The 17282-nt window shown below is 45.2% G+C and overlaps 1 protein-coding gene across 1 annotated transcript; it reads right to left on the bottom strand.

Moving 5' to 3' along the window:
• Positions 1–294: 294 nt before the first annotated feature.
• LOC127772057 (uncharacterized) lies at positions 295–2523 on the bottom strand. The gene has a single exon (XM_052298037.1). The coding sequence runs from the start codon at positions 2459–2461 to the stop codon at positions 407–409; it is 2055 nt and encodes a 684-aa protein (XP_052153997.1). The 5' UTR covers positions 2462–2523; the 3' UTR covers positions 295–406.
• Positions 2524–17282: the final 14759 nt, after the last annotated feature.

Below are 17282 nucleotides of genomic sequence, written 5' to 3'. Positions count from 1 at the left end.
TCATATATGTGACAACTAATGAGCCTAACTTTTCCTTTTTTTAAGCTGAATTTTTACATCTGTAACGGCTCCACGTTTTGAGCCGTTACAGATAACTTTCATATGTAATGGCTAAAGAGTTGTTACAGATGAGTCTCCATATATGTAACTGTTGGGTTGTAATGGTTGGTTTAACCGTAATAGATGTGAGTTTTGAGCCGTTACGGATGTAGTGTTATGTGCTAGTGTACAGTGGTATCCGTGTGCTCCTGAATTTATATGTGATCATAAGAAATACCAACAGTGGCCTGCCAAGCTGCTTCACAATAAGAATTACTACATTTAGCCGAGGGAAACTATATGCTGAGAAGAATGCCCACAGTTAACAGACCTATAGACATTGATCACCAATATTCATGCATTACTCCTATTTTGACTTTGTTTGGTAAATGTGTTCTATCATTAGCCACACAACGGTTATGAATTCGCCGCTGGTGTTGAGCTTCCTGGCATGTGACTCTCGATTGCATCGGTTGGCGGCGTAGATGAGAAAATCCATCCAGAGGTCAAGCAGCACATTCAATGGATCTGTGTTCTTATCTGACTTATCTACTAGTATTCTAGCGATTGTACGACCATACTTAAGGCGAGGAACCGAGGGCTGGTGGCTCCTACTCTCCAACTGGAATATGATGTCTGCAAGCTTGTTTGTCTGGTCCAGGTTATAAGGTCTAGTGCCATCGTTCCATCCAAACAGTTTCTTCAGCACCGTGCCGATGTCACTCCGGCGTGAAGGACCCAATTGGCCTTCACATAGGTCGTCGAGGTTTTTGCAGGTCATTTCGTACAGCCAGTTTTGGGGAAGGCCAGGTAACATGTCAGGGTGGGTCACGAGGAGATACATTAGGTAGTTGGATAGAGCTCTGATCAGGTCCGGACGCTCATCGTCATCACTGGTGGAGATTTTGAACAGGAGCAACTCAGTGGCGATATGGCAGGAAATGATGCTCTCGTGGAAGTCTATGCCATGATAGTAGTCGTCGTTGCCCACAAGCATGTCATACAGTTCAGGATAACTGTGCTTAAAAACAATCTCACCCCACCTATGCCTGACCATGCCCATAGTGTTGAGATCTTTACTAGAGACCATATTCAAAGCACGCTGCTTCACTTCCTCCGGAACCTTCACGGTCCACGAGTAGTATGTATTCTCCCACCACTCGCCAAAACCCAGCTTCGTGGCAAAGCTTTTCAGCCCCTTGTCTGCCTTGTCAATCTCCATGTTGGTACAAAAGTAGAACATGTTGTACTGACCTATGGTACCCGACCACACTCTAGATCTGCCGTAGTAGCTTGATGAGCCTCCGGTCATGGTCTTGACATGCTGGCGAATAGTGACCACCGCACGCCGGAGGCGGTGCCATCTTCCGGCACATAGAGCCTCGTGTCGGAGCCAGCTCCACTGTGTGGTGCACAGGTAGGAGAGAGCCCAGCTTGATCCCACTGCGTTCAGCGTCGATGTAGTCTCAATGAACAAGGCACCACCTAGCAGAATATAAGTGATGATGACATCTATTCCGCTGTGACCATGCTTCCCAGTGAAATGAAACAACAGGAAGCAGGCAACCACGGATAAAGGGGAGGCGGCTCGCACGCAGTAGCCAATCATTGTGTGGATAACTCTCGCTTTAGTGTACAGGACATCATACATCAATGACAACTCCATCTCCATCACCCTCCACATCCTCTTGGGATTGTCCATCAACCCCTTGATTATTGTTTTGGTCTCGGTCTCGGTCTCGGTCTTAATCTCGATCTCATCTTCATTGATCACAGAGTCGACAATCCCACGCTCACAGATATGGAAAAGAGAGTGGGCACGCTGCAGGAGGAACTCATCGCTGCCTGCATCAATGTGCCCATCCTCCTCCCGTAGGTAGCCTTGGTACCCTCTCAACTGGCTACGTGGGAGCTTCTTGAGGGCGCCCCGGATGCTACTGAAGTTTGCACTATAAAGCGCCCATGTCCTCTCACCATACTTTGCAGTACCGACAATGAACATGAGGATGGCGGCAAGAATGAGGAAACCACCACTTCTAGGGATATTCTTGTAGAGGACATACTCGGCTCCGAGGACCTGCACCACGAGAGTCACGAGGTGGCGCTTCCAGAGCTTGTTGTCCTCGAGGGAGTAGGCGGTGATGTTGTCCGGGCCGCCTAAGTGGAGCAGCAGGAACGGCGCCCAGAATGCCACCAGCTTGTGCTCGCGTGGCGCGCTGCTGAGCGAGAGGTGGCCAACAGCGTAGATCGCTGTCGAGTCAGCCAGCTGGTAGGCCAGCCAGAGGATGAACCTCAACACCGTGAACGACTTGCGCCGGCGGATCCCGGCGAACATGAGGAGGAGGATCTGCAGCGTGAGGCTCAAGAGAACCAGGATCTGCGTTGCCCACGCGTTCCACAGATCTAATGGCCCTCGTGCCATTGTTGCAAATTTCGAGCTATGCAGTAAACGAACTAGTGGGTGTGCGAGAGAGCAAGCAAACAAGCTAGCTAAGAGCCTTGGAGTGAGCTAGTAATTAACATAGTGCGAGAGTGCGAGCACAACAAGCTCATTAGCACTGATAGAGCACACTGTCCATCACTCCGCACCGTTCACTCCTTGGTTGGAGCTATATATATATTGAGTGTAACCAACAGAAAGTACAGGCTTCATATTCGCTCTCAGCAAGAAGCCAAAGAAACAGGCCAAAGTTTTGATACCGACTAGTCACGCATGAGAGCAATAGTAATACAATTAGGTAGCTCTAAGTAGTAAATTTTGGGATTATTCAATCGATTAGGTAGTTAAGTACAGTTCCAAACCATGTGCTTGCTTGCCCACGGTTAATTGTAGTTATGGTCGATCTGATCTTTAGTAAGCAGGGGACCGGTGGACAAACAGAAAAACAAGAATTGGAGTGTAATTACTTCAAATTGGATAATATATAAAAAGTGTTTTACAACTCAGACTTCCGCATCTTAGGCCCTAAGTAGGTCACGTACCAGCCTTGTATGTACAAAATGAAAGGGAAAACGTAGACAAAACAAAACACTGATAAAAACTATAGATAGAATCATCCAAAATGGTACTCTCTCCGTTTCACAATGTAAGTCATTCTAGCATTTCCCACATTCATATTAATGCTATATCTAGATTCATTAGCATCAATACGAATGTTGGATATATCTATCTAGATTCATTAGCATCAATACGAATGTGGGAAATGCTAAAATGACCTACATGGTGAAACGGAGGAAGTATATGAAAGTATTCTCTGGTTTACGAGTTCGCCACTTTACAGTGAACCTAAATAATAGAAGAAATAGCCAAAAGAGCATTTAACCATGTGCTCAGCGCATCAGTAGTTACACTATTTTCGTGTTATAAAAATAGATGTACAGCGAAGATATGGATTTTATGTGAAAACCCTTATAAAGTAACCACTGAATGAATGCAGGGAAATAACAATGGGACGTTGCACCTTCCCATATGACTTAAAAAGGTATATATAGGGGATAAATGATAAGACTCCTCATAAGGAAACACTTGAAGTCTTAATAGAAAACTAAACACTTGAAGTCTTAATAGAAAACTAATCCGAATATATTGTAGTCATAAAATTCGGATCACATATTTAACAATCTCCATCTTGAGACGAATTTTCTTTTGTAGCATAAAAAGCATCAATCACCAAGAATACCTCGTATAGGTAAAATCATTGCACACCAAATAGTCGCTAGGACTAAACTGTAACACCCACTAAGCTTGAGAAAAACTCAAGCTTAGTAGTAGTAGCTGGCTTTGTCATCATATCAACTGAGTTATCATGAGTACTTATCTTGTATACCTTAACATCATCGTTCACAATCACACCTCATATAAAGTGATACCTCGTATTAATGTGTTTTTTTCTCTCATATAATATATGATCCTTTGTAAAATATATTGCACTTTGAGTATCACAAAATATATGAATACAAGACGTATCTCCATAAATATCAGTGTAAAAACCTCTAAGCTAAATACCTTCATGTGGGCCCCTGGTTTTATACACCGGAAACCCAATGTGTTTACAATATCGGTCCCTAAATTAGTAGATGGTACACACATTTCAAAGTTACATATCACATAGCTCACATCGTTATAAATGTATTACACTACTTTAATAATAGAGTAAATTTCACATTGCACCATATGACCAAAGTTTCACAATGGGCAAGGGACAAACCAACCTTTTCACTTAACACCACATATCTTTGCACTAGTTGGCACTTTGAACTAGGGTTGATCTCTTTAATGGAAGTTGTCAGAGAAAAGCTAGTTCAAATCATCTTTTTTAGTTCCATAGTATTAAGATAAATATCTTTAGAAAGAAATAGCAAATCACAAAACAACTTTTTTCAGCAAATCACAATAAAATAATGATGCAAATATGTTTAAAAGTGGCAAGAAATGATCTAAAATCACAATAAAATAATGATGCAAATATGTTTAAAAGTGGCAAGAAATGATCTAAAATCACAATAAAATAATGATGCAAATATGTTTAAAAGTGGCAAGAAATGATCTATACATAGGGACAAATGAATAAAAAAAACATAAAATAGTTAATTACCACTGACACTGAAAATAAGGAAGAAAACATAAACAATATCAAAAACCAAAAAAAGTAGATGAGATAGTGGAAGCAAAACATTAAGCAGCGGTGGTCCATCCTATTCCACAGACAGCAACCGGAGAAACCTACGTCCCTACTTCATCTTCTTTGGCTCCTCGTCGTCGGCGTAGCACGCATACTAGTCGAATCCAACGCTTCGGCGTAGCACGCATACTAGTCGATTCCAACACATCCCTCTAAAAGAGTAAATTAAACAAGGGTGAGTATCAACTGTACTCAGCAAACCACTACCGCCGAATGCATTAATGCACATAGGGATTCAAGTATGGCTTGATTTATTTGCGTTAAAATACACATGCGCTTTAGTGAGTGGGACAGAGGGAGTATTGGTAGAACACAATTTAGTCAATTGGATGGAACTTAGTGCACAAAGTTGTAAAACATTTGTTTTTGTGCACGGACTTATCTAGTGTGTGTGAACCAAGGCCAAAAGAATACTACATGGCTAATTATGTTGATTTGAGTACTGATTATGATACGACGTAAACATATATCTGAGAAGGTTACTACGTAGATATACATCTATTCAATAAAAATATAGAATCAATACTACAAACGTCCTACTGGTGCCGGTTGGGAACCAGCCATAAATGCCATTTTCCCAACTGGAGCCATTTAGTTGGACCTATAGCCCTTGGTCAAAGGTGTTGTTCCACAACCGGCACCTTTAAAGCACACACGATAAAAAAAAGCCTTGATTGAGCTGGTGCATTGAGTTGCTCACTGTAGCCCAAATGCAAATTAATCCAAATCCCCAAATCACAACTCTCATCATACAGTCCCGAAATCACAACTCACATCCTACAATCCCCAAATTACAATCCTCATTTAACAAAAACAAGTTCATCTAAATAAAAAATCCCAAAAAATATAAAATCAAAAAATGGGAGGGGAGGGTGCGGGCGCCGCCCCCGCCATCACCGGGGACCGCCGTAGCCTCCCCTCCAGCTAGATTGGCGGAGGGGAGGGCGCGACTACTGGTGCTGCCGTCGCCGAGGTCCATCGCCTCCCCTCCCGCCGGATCGGGCGGAGGGGAGAGTATGGGCGTCACCGCCGCGATCTCCTCTCCTACTGAATTTGGTTGAGGGGAGGGGCGCGACCGCCGCCTCCACCAGGCCGCCGCCGCGAGAGATGGTCTCAAGGCGAGAGAGAGATTGAAAGACTCAAATTTGTGAGCAAGGAGATAAGGGTCATGCTGGCGCTAGTAGATATAAGGCCGGCCTGCTCGGCTCGCTTTGGTATAGGTGTTGGGTTTTTTAACAAAACCGTCGGTTTTTAATTAACAGACACCAATAATATATTAAAGGTGCTGGTTTTTTCTAAAAAAAATGTAACTATAATATAAGTGACGGTTTTTCTTTCGAACCGATGTCTATAATTGCTTAAAGGTGTTAGTTTTATGTGTTTTTAGCCCATGGAGGAGGAAAAAACACTATAGGTGCCGGTTTTATCTATTCCGGCACATATAGTGCCGATCTATGTGTGCTTTTTTGTAGTAGTGAATGGGACATAGTGATTCATAGGAAGATAAGAAAAACCGAGCAATGATGGAAGGGTTAGACAGATATTAAATTTATTATTTCAATGATTAAAGATAAAGTAGATACAAGTTTACAAGTATGTCTCATGCATACCACAATACATGTACCTGTCGCATACTAATCAACATCAACTTAATAAAATTAGCCTTGCCAAGTTATTTGGGTGTTGGTTCGTACATACCAGATAATTTTTTTTCCACCAAAATGAGTGTTTTACAACTCAAGTACTAAATTACACGTACCTAACAAGTTGTACTACCAATATAATTTTCAAACTTTCCAGTCAAAAAAAAATATAATTTTCAAACATTATGTACTTTCAATAATGAAATAAGTCATAAGAAAATAAACTATACTGACATAATTTTATTAAAATAAGAATATGACATGCCTAAAAGTTTACGGTGCCACGCCAATGTGCCCAGTTTTTCATCTCTGGCAGGGGCACTGATTGCGGATCAATGCGAAATACGCCAGCATGTTCAGACAGGATCCAGACGATGGTTGGGAGCTCCCCGCCATAGGCGAGCTGCTTGGCATGTGAATCCCTATAACATCGAACGGACGCATACATCAGAACACGCACCCATGCCTTGAAGATATCTTCCAGCATTTCCGAAATATCAAACACAAACTCATCTTTCAGTCTAGGAATCATCTCCTTAAGTCTGTCATATCGTCTAGTGTCGTATGCAATGTTGATGTCTGATTCTGGGCTGCTTAACCGACTTAGCATCACCTGGGCGAATTTAGTTCCATCAGAGAGGATTATACTCAAGTCATAAAGAGGACTTGCATCTTTTGGCCGAGGCATGTGTGTACTATAACCTGGCCTCCAGTTGCTGTTGCTGGGTTTCTTCAGCGTGTTCCTTCGCCTATTATCCGTATTATTATCCTTCTTATTCTCCTCGACTATCAGTTTTTTCGCGAGAGCACTCCCATTTGTTTGTGCAGAACTACAAGACGGTCTGTTGCTCCATATTTCATTCAGAGCTTGGAATGTTGCTTCGTGTAGGCTGCGGAGCTTAAGGTCTGGTAGCATGCCTGGACGAACCGCGACGAGGAACACCATGTAATCAGACAGCGCCCTGATGGCCTGCACTTGCCATTTCTCTTGTGTCGACGATAATGGATATCGATCAGCAGCAGTCCAGAGAAAGATGTCCGTGGCGATGTGCCAGATGAGTATAATCTCTTGGAATGCAGGTGCGAAGTTCATAGCGTCTTCCAATTCCCGGTGATGTGTTATTGCACGGGGAGGTTCCCACTGCGGAAACGGCCTGATGCCCATCTTGTACCGCGGCCGGCCGTTGCCGGGCTTCTTTCTGGTAGCAGCTGGATACGCTTTCTTGAGACTTTCCCATATCTGTTGGAACAACAACTCGCTTACATCTGACGAAATAGCAAGGCCCCTTGTTTCATGGTATTGGTACTCCATCCAACTGTTCTCGGATGCAACCTTCTTCACGAGCGAGCTGATTACACACCGGCCGTCATGTCATGAGTGCACTCGTGCAACAAGTTGTACTGTCCAATGGTGCCCGACCACATCCTGTATCTAGTTGGCTCGTTGACAAGAAGCCGGCAAGGATCCTGTCAATGCCTCGGGTGGGCTGCACATGGGCCGCTGACTGCACCACGGGCTAGTCAGCCTATGGCCATGTAGCCTAAACAAGTCCAATTGAAACAATACATGAGCAGCAGCAGCCTACAGGAGATCAATCGAGCAATCATTTGGCTAAGGTAACGACGGCGGCTGGCTTCGGCGGCTGGACGAACGGCGGCGGCGACCTGGAGGCCGGCTCGGCTCCTTGTCGAGTATCCTTCTCCTTCCTCCACCTCTCCATTCCCCCAGCTTCTAGAACCTTCTAGCTCCTTGTATTGCTCCATCTTCCACCTCCAAACCCTCCACCATTGCAATAGAATTGGATGCCCTATATATTGGATTGGTACTGCTACTTCTGAAATTGTATTGTTGAAGTGGGTCTCTAACAATCTGGTATCAGAGCCCACCAAGCTCACCAAGCAAGCTACCATGGAAAGTGGGGACAAGTTTGACATGCTTTTGAGGATGTTCGAGGTGTTCGAGCAAAGGCAAGAGGAGGCAGATCAGAGAAGAAGAGCTGAATACCAGTCTCTCAAGGCAACAATAGAATCGTGGATGCCCCAAGTACAGAAGAAAGAGGAAGATTCGCAATTTTTGGTTGGGAAGGAGCAGCCAAACTGACGCCCACCAGCTGTTCGGTGGAATGTCCCAACGACAGCAGCCCGAGCACAATAGCGAGATCCACCTACATCGTCGAGGGGACCGCTCTGACTGTCGTTCTGGAGCTTGGGGATGGTGAGGAGAAGGATTACATGCCCTTCCTCAGCAGCAAGGACCTTCCTGAGTTGACGCCTACCATGTGTTCGACGAAATGCTCCAGCCCTACCGTCGAGCCAGATCTCACTGTGGCTGCAGCAGTTACATCCACCACCACCGTCGCGACCTCTGTGGAGTTGGTAGCTGCTGAGAACGCAATCGGTGCCACCTACTTCAACAATCTTGACCACCCCAAGGTAGCGCATGCCAAGTGTTTGGTGTCTGGCTCTGACGTTAAACAGGGCACTAACCAAGTTGTGCTTGTGTTCCCGCACATGGCTAGCCCTATAGAGTTTATTACAACATTGTTAGAACCATCAACACCCACGGGGCTGAAGCTTGGTGCCGTCATCTACGTGGAAAGTCAAGTGTCTCTCAAGTGTTTGATGAAATACATAGAGAGTGACAACAAGCCACTGATGGAACACCTCAAGAGAAACCCATGGCCACCTCCTTGGCCAAGAAGGAAGAAGTGGTATATGTCCGGGAATACAATCAATTATCATGGGATGAGATTCTATTTTATGCCACCATGGCCACCACCAACCAAAGTAAGTTGCCTTGCTTTGATATTTCCTGAAATTGGAGTACCTCCTACTCATAAGATGGTTAAAGTGTTCTATTGGGTTAAGTTGAAACCATGGCCTCCATCACAACAAGATATTGAGTTGAATCAATGGCTAGTACTTGTTTTGGGACCAATATTGTTGTAGAATGTGGTTCCGCTAGCTCAAGGGGATGGGTTATGGTGCTGCAGATATAAGTTCTTGGATACTATAGTTGCAATAGGTGAGACTGTTATTGTGATTTTAATGGAAGGGCGACTGCTAGAAAACCAGGAGGTGATAAATCCTTGGCCTGTGCTCAGTGTACCAGAGACTTTGAGCAGCAGAGAGAAATCACGACCACCATCATCGTTGTACTTCGGGTGCCACCAGTGCAAAGCACAAGCAAGATTCCTATGGCAACTATCTCCTGGAAGTATGCACACTCTGAGAAATTTTGATGATGAATTGGGTTGAAACTTCAGAACAGTTTGGTGAGCCTCCTAAATATTTTGCTCTCTACACTACCAGTACCGAATGGCATGACACAAAGCTATTGATAAGAGCCTGCAGAGTTGTTCTCAGTACTTTGCTATTGTTTGAATATAAAGTAATACCTCGTTGGCAAGCAACAGTACATGGTTGGATATGCTCATGGAGCTCTCAAGCCTATAAGAGTTATGCTGACTCTATGTTCTTTATCGTGGAGTTGTGAAAATGGAAGAGCTACAATCAGTTACTGGACTGCTTGCTTAAATCATATTCCCTCCAGTTGGGGGATAATTGGTGGACTCCTGATCATCGTATTAAATTTGGATGACTTGCAGTATACTTTCAGGTTCACTTGCTTGCTCTTTATTGTGCCACTGCTCAGACCATCCTATTAATGCACAATATAGCCGGTTTTCCCATGTTTTGCTTCACTGGAACTCTAAACAGTACATGTGCAGAATGCTACTTGCTTTACATGGCACCAAGTCATTGATTCACTTTGCAAGTAGGGAATATTTTTTCCAAGGCAAGCCATTCACAATTTTGGACCCATGGGAATTCCTGCAAGCCCTGTTAGTGCAGTTAGTGTGGGATTTAGATGCTCAGATGGTTCAGATTAGCAGCCACTTGCTCCAACCAACAGATTATCAATACATGAGAGCACAGTGCACCAAACAACATCAGGAAGTTGATGCAACTTTGCTATTGTTTGGCATGGTTCAGCTTACTAAGGTCAGTCAAACAGAAGCAGAGCATGGTAACAACATGAACAGATTGCTAGCTCATGGGTGTCTGGCCTAATCGCATCAATTTTTAGAAGAGGAACTTCAAACACCATGGGATCCAGGAGGTTTTCTTCAATTCATCGGCTTGGGGACAAGCCGAATTTCAAGAAGAGGGGATTGTCAGTGTCTGGCCTACTGCACCACGCGCTGGTCAGCCCATGGCCATGTAGCCCAAACAAGTCCAATTGAAACAATACATGAGCAGCAGCAGCCTACAGGAGATCGATTGAGCAATCATTTGGCTAAGGTAACGGCGGCAGCTGGCTTCAGCGGCTGGACGAACGGCGGCGGCGACCTGGAGGCCGGCTCGGCTCCTTGTCGAGTATCCTTCTCCTTCCTCCACCTCTCCATTCCCCCAGCTTTTAGAACCTTCTAGCTCCTTGTATTGCTCCATCTTCCACCTCCAAACCCTCCACCATTGCAATAGAATTGGATGCCCCATATATTGGATTGGTACTGCTACTTCTGAAATTGTATTGTTGAAGTAGGTCTCTAACAATCGGCCCATGTGCAGCCCACCCGAAGACACTGACAGATCCAGGCACCACCGGCAGTGCTGCTGCTGCTGTATATCTGCCTGTACAGGACATAGGCTGCTCCGGCGATCTGCACCGCGACGGTGAGCACCTGTCTCCCGGCGAGGACGGTGTCGTCGAGGGAGTAGGCGGTGATGTTGTCGGGGCCAGCGAGGTGCAGCAGCAGGAACGGCGCCCAGAGCGCCAGCTGCTGCGGCGTCGTGCGGCTGAGAGGGACATGCTGCCGAGAGTGTACGTCCCGGCGAAGCCGCCCAGCTGGTACGCCGCCCATAGGAGGAGCTCCCGCATGCCAGTGGCCTTGCGACGACGGACCCCAGCGAGGAGCGCGAGGACGAGGTGGGCGGCGAGGCTGCACAGCACCACGATCCGGATCGCCCATTCGTTGACGAATGTGGACATCTGGTTCACCCAGCCTGCCGCCATCACAATATGGTTCACTTCTACTGCAGCTAAATGAGGTTTCATGCTCTATCACGCACTCACATATTAAGTGAGAGTTAACAGCTGAGCAGTCAGGACTCAGGACACGTACACGCAGTGTTCGAAATTTCGGCCACCACCGGCAAACATAAATCTCCCAAAATTTTCCCTTTTTTGTCAGATATTTTTAAATTTGGTTAAAATTTGTTCAAACAGTTAAAATATGTCAAAAATAGAAAAAAAAATCGGTCAAAAAATACCGAAATTTTGGTGATTTTGATTCTTTCGGCCCCAACCGGCAAAAACCAAAGTTTCCAAATTGCAAACCCTGCGTACAGGCTGCCTAGCTGATCAATAGTCTCACAGGCTCACACAGCAAGATGAATAGAGTAAGATCCAAATTAAACTGTGAGCTTGTACGTCATATATTTGTAGACTCAACTGATTGACTAGTGTTCAGTACTTTAGTTAATATTGCAACTAGCTTGCTTGCTTGCTTACTATCAAAAAATGGGTGATACTACAAACATATTCATTCCTCTAAAAAGAACTATAGCCTGATTCATTAATTAACTTCACAATTAGCCGCACCACACAGAATTCCATTTCTATATTTAGTTTCCTTGAGAAACAGTTGGTCACCATCAAGAGTAACAGTCAACAATTGGTCGGTTTCTAGAATGTCCGTTAGAATACCAGGGAATTGTGGTCAGCCAACAAATGGTGATTATGACTATTACGGAGTGCAAGAATATAATGCTTCCGGAGGAAATAAAATAAGGAACTAGTGCAAACGCACACCATTTGGTTAACAACAGTTTAACAAACTCATCCGTTTATATTTCTATCTATCTTCCATACTAGTCAGGTAATTTTTTGAAGCTCTCATGTTATCCTAAAAAAAATCTAACCATTGATTAGATGGATTGTAAAATCATGGTCGTACATTGAAATATATGTGTTATCATGGGCCTTTTTAAGTGAATCCAACGTATATAGAGAGTCCGCCTATTGTACGTATTGTTAACTGCCTATATAGACATGTGTATCCAATCTGTTAATATATCTAAACATATCCTATCTCAAGTTAGGTCAACAGATCGGGCTGCGTTAACCACGTATGTACGTAGCCTAGCTGATGCCGATCGGAATTAATGGCGGATTGGGCAGCAACCGTGGCATGCGAGATGGTGGCGGCCGCGGCGGTGGTGGTGGTGGATAAGGTGGCAAAGTGGCGACCACTAAAACTCACGTATCTACAACTACATTCCCGAGCGATGGTAGGCGGGATTTTTTTTTTGATTCGTTGAAAAGTATAGGTATTGATTGGGGGGTAACAACTGACACCAATAATCTTTATAGGCGCCGGTTCTAAAATCAGTACCTATGTGTTTGGGTATTGGTGTCGTCAAGTTGATTCTGGCTCGAAAACCGACATCTATAGCCGGTTCCCAACCGGTACCAATAGGGGTCTGTGTACTTGTGTGAATACAGTGAAATATGACTTTTAATATTCTTTTTATAAAAAATAAATTACTTGTCTTGCTTCCTTGGGTCATAAAAGATTTGAGACGATGTTTGACATGAAAGGAGACAGAAACTTGAAAAAATCTAAAAAAAATTTCGAAATACTTTTTTGGAATTTAGTTTGAATGTTTCATATAGTCAACTAGCCGTTACACACCAGTTTTGCAATGACCCAAAAGAGTGTTCTTCCCCTGGTAACAAAAAATCAAATAGCTTGGCGCGTGCATGGTAGTGCGCCTTCCGAGATATGTAATTCATCAGTGGTGTGTACTAAGAGCAAGTTTAATAGTATAGCCCGCCACTAGCTCCAATTCATCTATACCTGATCTAATAGCCAATTCATATAATAATTGCTTACTATACTATAAACATATGGTCCCACCTGTCACACACACATTGCGTCTTAGAGTCCATGCTGTAGCTAGCTAGCTACAGATCTGTAGCCCGCTACTCTTCTCTCTTATCTTTATCTCATTAAAATATGTTTATAGCTAGCTAATAGTCTGTTATTGTACCTGCCCTAACAAATAGGATTCCTCTCGAGAGTTGTGCCATATATACTTTAGAGCAAGTTTAATAGTATAGCCAACTACTAGCTCCAATTTACCTATAGCCAATCTAATAGCTCATCCATACAATAGTTACATACTATACTATTGATATTTGGTCACACTTGTCATACACACACTGCGTCTTGAAGTCTGTGCTACAGCTGGCTATAAATCTGTAGCCCGTTGTTCTTCTCTCTCCTTATTTATCTACTTAAAATATGTTTACAGCTGGCTTATAGCATGCTATTGTACCTGCTCTTAGGAGTTGATCTATCAATGAACAATATACTTACCATGGAATCGTATCCAAACACCAAAGTGAACTATTAATTGCAGAGTCAGTCTTCTGATTATAAATATGTCCACATAACATGGTCAGATGCAAAACTGAGAGTTTTCTCAATTTTCATCTTGTTGTTTGATATGGCGTGCTTAGTATAATGGAGTCGACTAAAACGGTCTGCTAAGAGTATTAATAATTAACTTAATTAATATACTAGTATTGCAAGGGATTAGATCGGGCCCCCTAGCTATTTTGTCCCGTTCCAACAATCCAACTGACCTCTAACTTTCTTATTGTTTCGTCATTATAATTAGCGATAAGTATTGAGTACTTCTCTCTCTGTATATATATCTATATATGGATTGCACTACATTGCGTGCATCGACCAATAGATCGGGAAGCGAGTTTAAAAAAAAGATCGGGAAGCTTAATCGCCCAAGGAGTTATAAATATACTCGGAGCCCTGTCGGTTGACCTAATAAGTCAATCAAAAGCTAAAATTTAAATTCTCAAATTTAATTTTAGAGTTGATTTTAAGGTATTTTAACGTAATTTCTTTTTAACGTTGACTCTTAAGTCAGTACGAACTGATATATAAAAAATTTACTTAAAAATTAATTTTTATTTTCTATTAAACCGTCTCAGTTTATTAGATAATATAGGCAACCGACCGGCTTTCAAACAACAGAACGCTCTCTTTCAACGATAGCTAGGTGCCAAGGTCCTCCTGATATTAGTAGCATCTCCAAGGTAGAAGACGTACGTAAGTTGTTCTACTTCGATCAGTTTGCCATTTCGCCCAGCTGCCTCAAGATATATCGAGTTCTACTCGTTGATATATACACACACATATGTATGTATTTTGTGCAATTGTTTGGTTACCAGAGAAGTATATATATTTTCCTGTGATGTACTGATCCGCAGGTCTGCATCGACGATCTAACAGGGCAGTTAATTGAATGGCTGGAGTAGTGGAGACCGCGGTGTATCTGTGGAGAGGATATATGGGGGCTCCAAGTGCTGGTGCTGCTTAGCTTCACGTTGCAGGTGACGCTCCTCATCCTGGCGGAGTTCCGGCGTCGAGTAGACTCTGGAGCGCTGAGGGGGGTGGTCTGGGTAGCGTACCTGTCGGCCGACTCGGTGGCCATGTACACCCTGGGACACATGTCCCTCAACAGCGGGTTGCCAGAGCAGCAGCTGGTGGCATTCTGGGCGCCTTTCCTGCTGCTCCACCTTGGTGGGCAGGACACCATCAAGGCCTACGCCCTGGAGGACAACCGGCTGTGGATGCACGACCTGCAGAGTTTTGCGGTGCAGGTCGCGGCAGCCGGGTACGTCCTCTACAAGTCCCCTGCCTCCATCGTTGTGGCCGGCAACGGCAATCATCAGTCGACCTTGCTCTGGTGAGCAACTGTCACTACTACGAAAACTATCTTTCGTGGCGGTCATTTTGTGTCTTCGCTGGTGAAATTTGCAGCCACCACAAAGCAAAGGCCAGTGAAAATCAAGATCTTCGCTAGCGGTTATCGATCGCCAACGAAGAAATATCTTTGCTAGCAGCCGTCTTAAGCCAGTCACCAGCGAAAATGGATTTTTACTGGTGGCCGTCTTATCTTGATGCTTGTCGTGGGTGCCCTCAAGTACGGCGAGAGGGTGTGGGCTCTCAAGTGCGCAAATGCTAATGCCGGCAACGACGACAATAGCCGACTTGTCAGAGGTATGGATGTCATTCCAGGGCAACGCAAATCACGTCGTGCCAGAGGACAGAGTAGTGATGGTGATGCGGAAGGCCTGCTACTGGAAGCTCACCTACTGTTCGACATCTGCAAGCGCTTGATAAAGGGGCCGGGCGTGGCCGTAGCATTTCGAGAAGACCAGCGGTACGGCGAGGATCGGAGGAGATGTTCAAGTTGATCGAGATGCAGCTCTCGATGATCTGATGCACGAAGTCTTGTATGCCAAGGCTGAGGTGATCCGCACCTGGTACGGCTACTGCACCCGTGCCGTTTCGCTACTCGGTACTGCAGCCGCCTGCTGGCTGTTTCACTCTCATCAACAGCTGGCCAGTGCCACAGGGAACAGCAGCAAAGTCAACGTTTCCATCACTTACATCCTGTTACTCGGGGCCAGCATCCTGGAGATCATTTCGGCGCTGAGGGCTCTTTGCTCCAGCTGGACGTGGGCGCTCTTGTGTCGACGGGAATGTACGTTGTTGCCTCCTGCTACATGTGGTTGCGTCTCTTCGCCGGCTCGTCCGTCCGGAGAGGGACACACGTCGCTGGACGCTCTTCATGGGACAACTTAACATGTTCCGCATGTGCGATGTTCGCAGCAGCAAGGACGATGAGTGTTGGAATTAATAGATGGGCTAAGACCCATTCGAAGATTAATTTTTTTGGAAAATCACAAAAGCACACTTCATGAGATAGTATACATGTGGAGTTTAGTACCACCTTGCTTATTCTAGGAGAGGGGGACCTCCTTAAAAGGGAGGATGCCCTCCTAGCCACTTGAAGCATGTGTGGTGAAGAGAAGAGGGGAAACACGCGCTCGCACGCCTTTTGTTTTAGAAACACTCCGAAAAATCCTACTCCTACTCTGTACTGCGCCGTCGCTCGTAGACTACTCCATCCCACGCGCCGGCGTGCACCGGCGATCGGGAACTACTCCATCCCACTCGCCGATGTGCACCGGCGATCGGGAGAGCAGGTCTCCGGAACCTGAAGGCGGCAATAAGGTTTTTGGGAAGCGCTTCGCGCTGCGCGTCTGCTCCCTGTACGTCCGCGACGGCTCGCCTTCTTCTCCACTTGCGTGCTTCGCGCCTTCGTCGACGCTCGCAACCGCGAGTAGTTCCTGCCGAGCAACCGGTCTTTCCGCCACCTCGGTACGTGTTCGACATGTTACGCATATTTGATCTGTTCATGTTTTACTGCTTAGTTTACATGTGTAGATCTAATGATGCGTTCAATCTAGTTTACATCTGCAATGTCATGATTTATTTATAGAATAAATTAAATCATTATGTGCTTATAATTTCAACAATGAGTACAGTCGACGTCGACGCTCCAAGGTGGTGGCGTGGATGGGGCTCCAAGACTGGTGGAACACAAGGCGTCACTCCTGGTTCATCTCCAACCCAGCGGCTGTCATGCGCACGGTGGCGATAAACCTCGACGGCGAGGCGGGCCGACACCGAGGACGCGTGACGCTCCGTCGCTGGGGTTCGTTCGAGGAACTAGGCTGGAGCGTTGGCAACGAGGATGATGGAGATCAGGCCTCGTCATTCGCCAGCAGCATCCTGCTCTGGCACATTGCCACTGATGTCTACCTCAAACTGTACAGGAAGGAGCTAGATCGACCAGGACGAAGGGCAGCGAGCTCTTGTGGAGGCAATCAAGACGCTCGCCAACTACATGTTTTTCCTCCTCGTTGTACGTCCCCAGATGCTGCCTGCTGGCTCCGTCGAACAGCAACAACAGTATGCCCCTGTGCTCGCCGATTTGACCAGGTTTTTCCAAAGCTGGTCAGCAGACGAAGTTGCCA

This window comes from Oryza glaberrima, chromosome 4 (genome assembly GCF_000147395.1).
Source record: "Oryza glaberrima chromosome 4, OglaRS2, whole genome shotgun sequence".
In the NCBI taxonomy this organism is placed as follows: Eukaryota; Viridiplantae; Streptophyta; class Magnoliopsida; order Poales; family Poaceae; genus Oryza; species Oryza glaberrima.
Note: the sequence above shows the minus strand (reverse complement) of the source record. Positions and strands in the feature narration are given on the sequence as shown.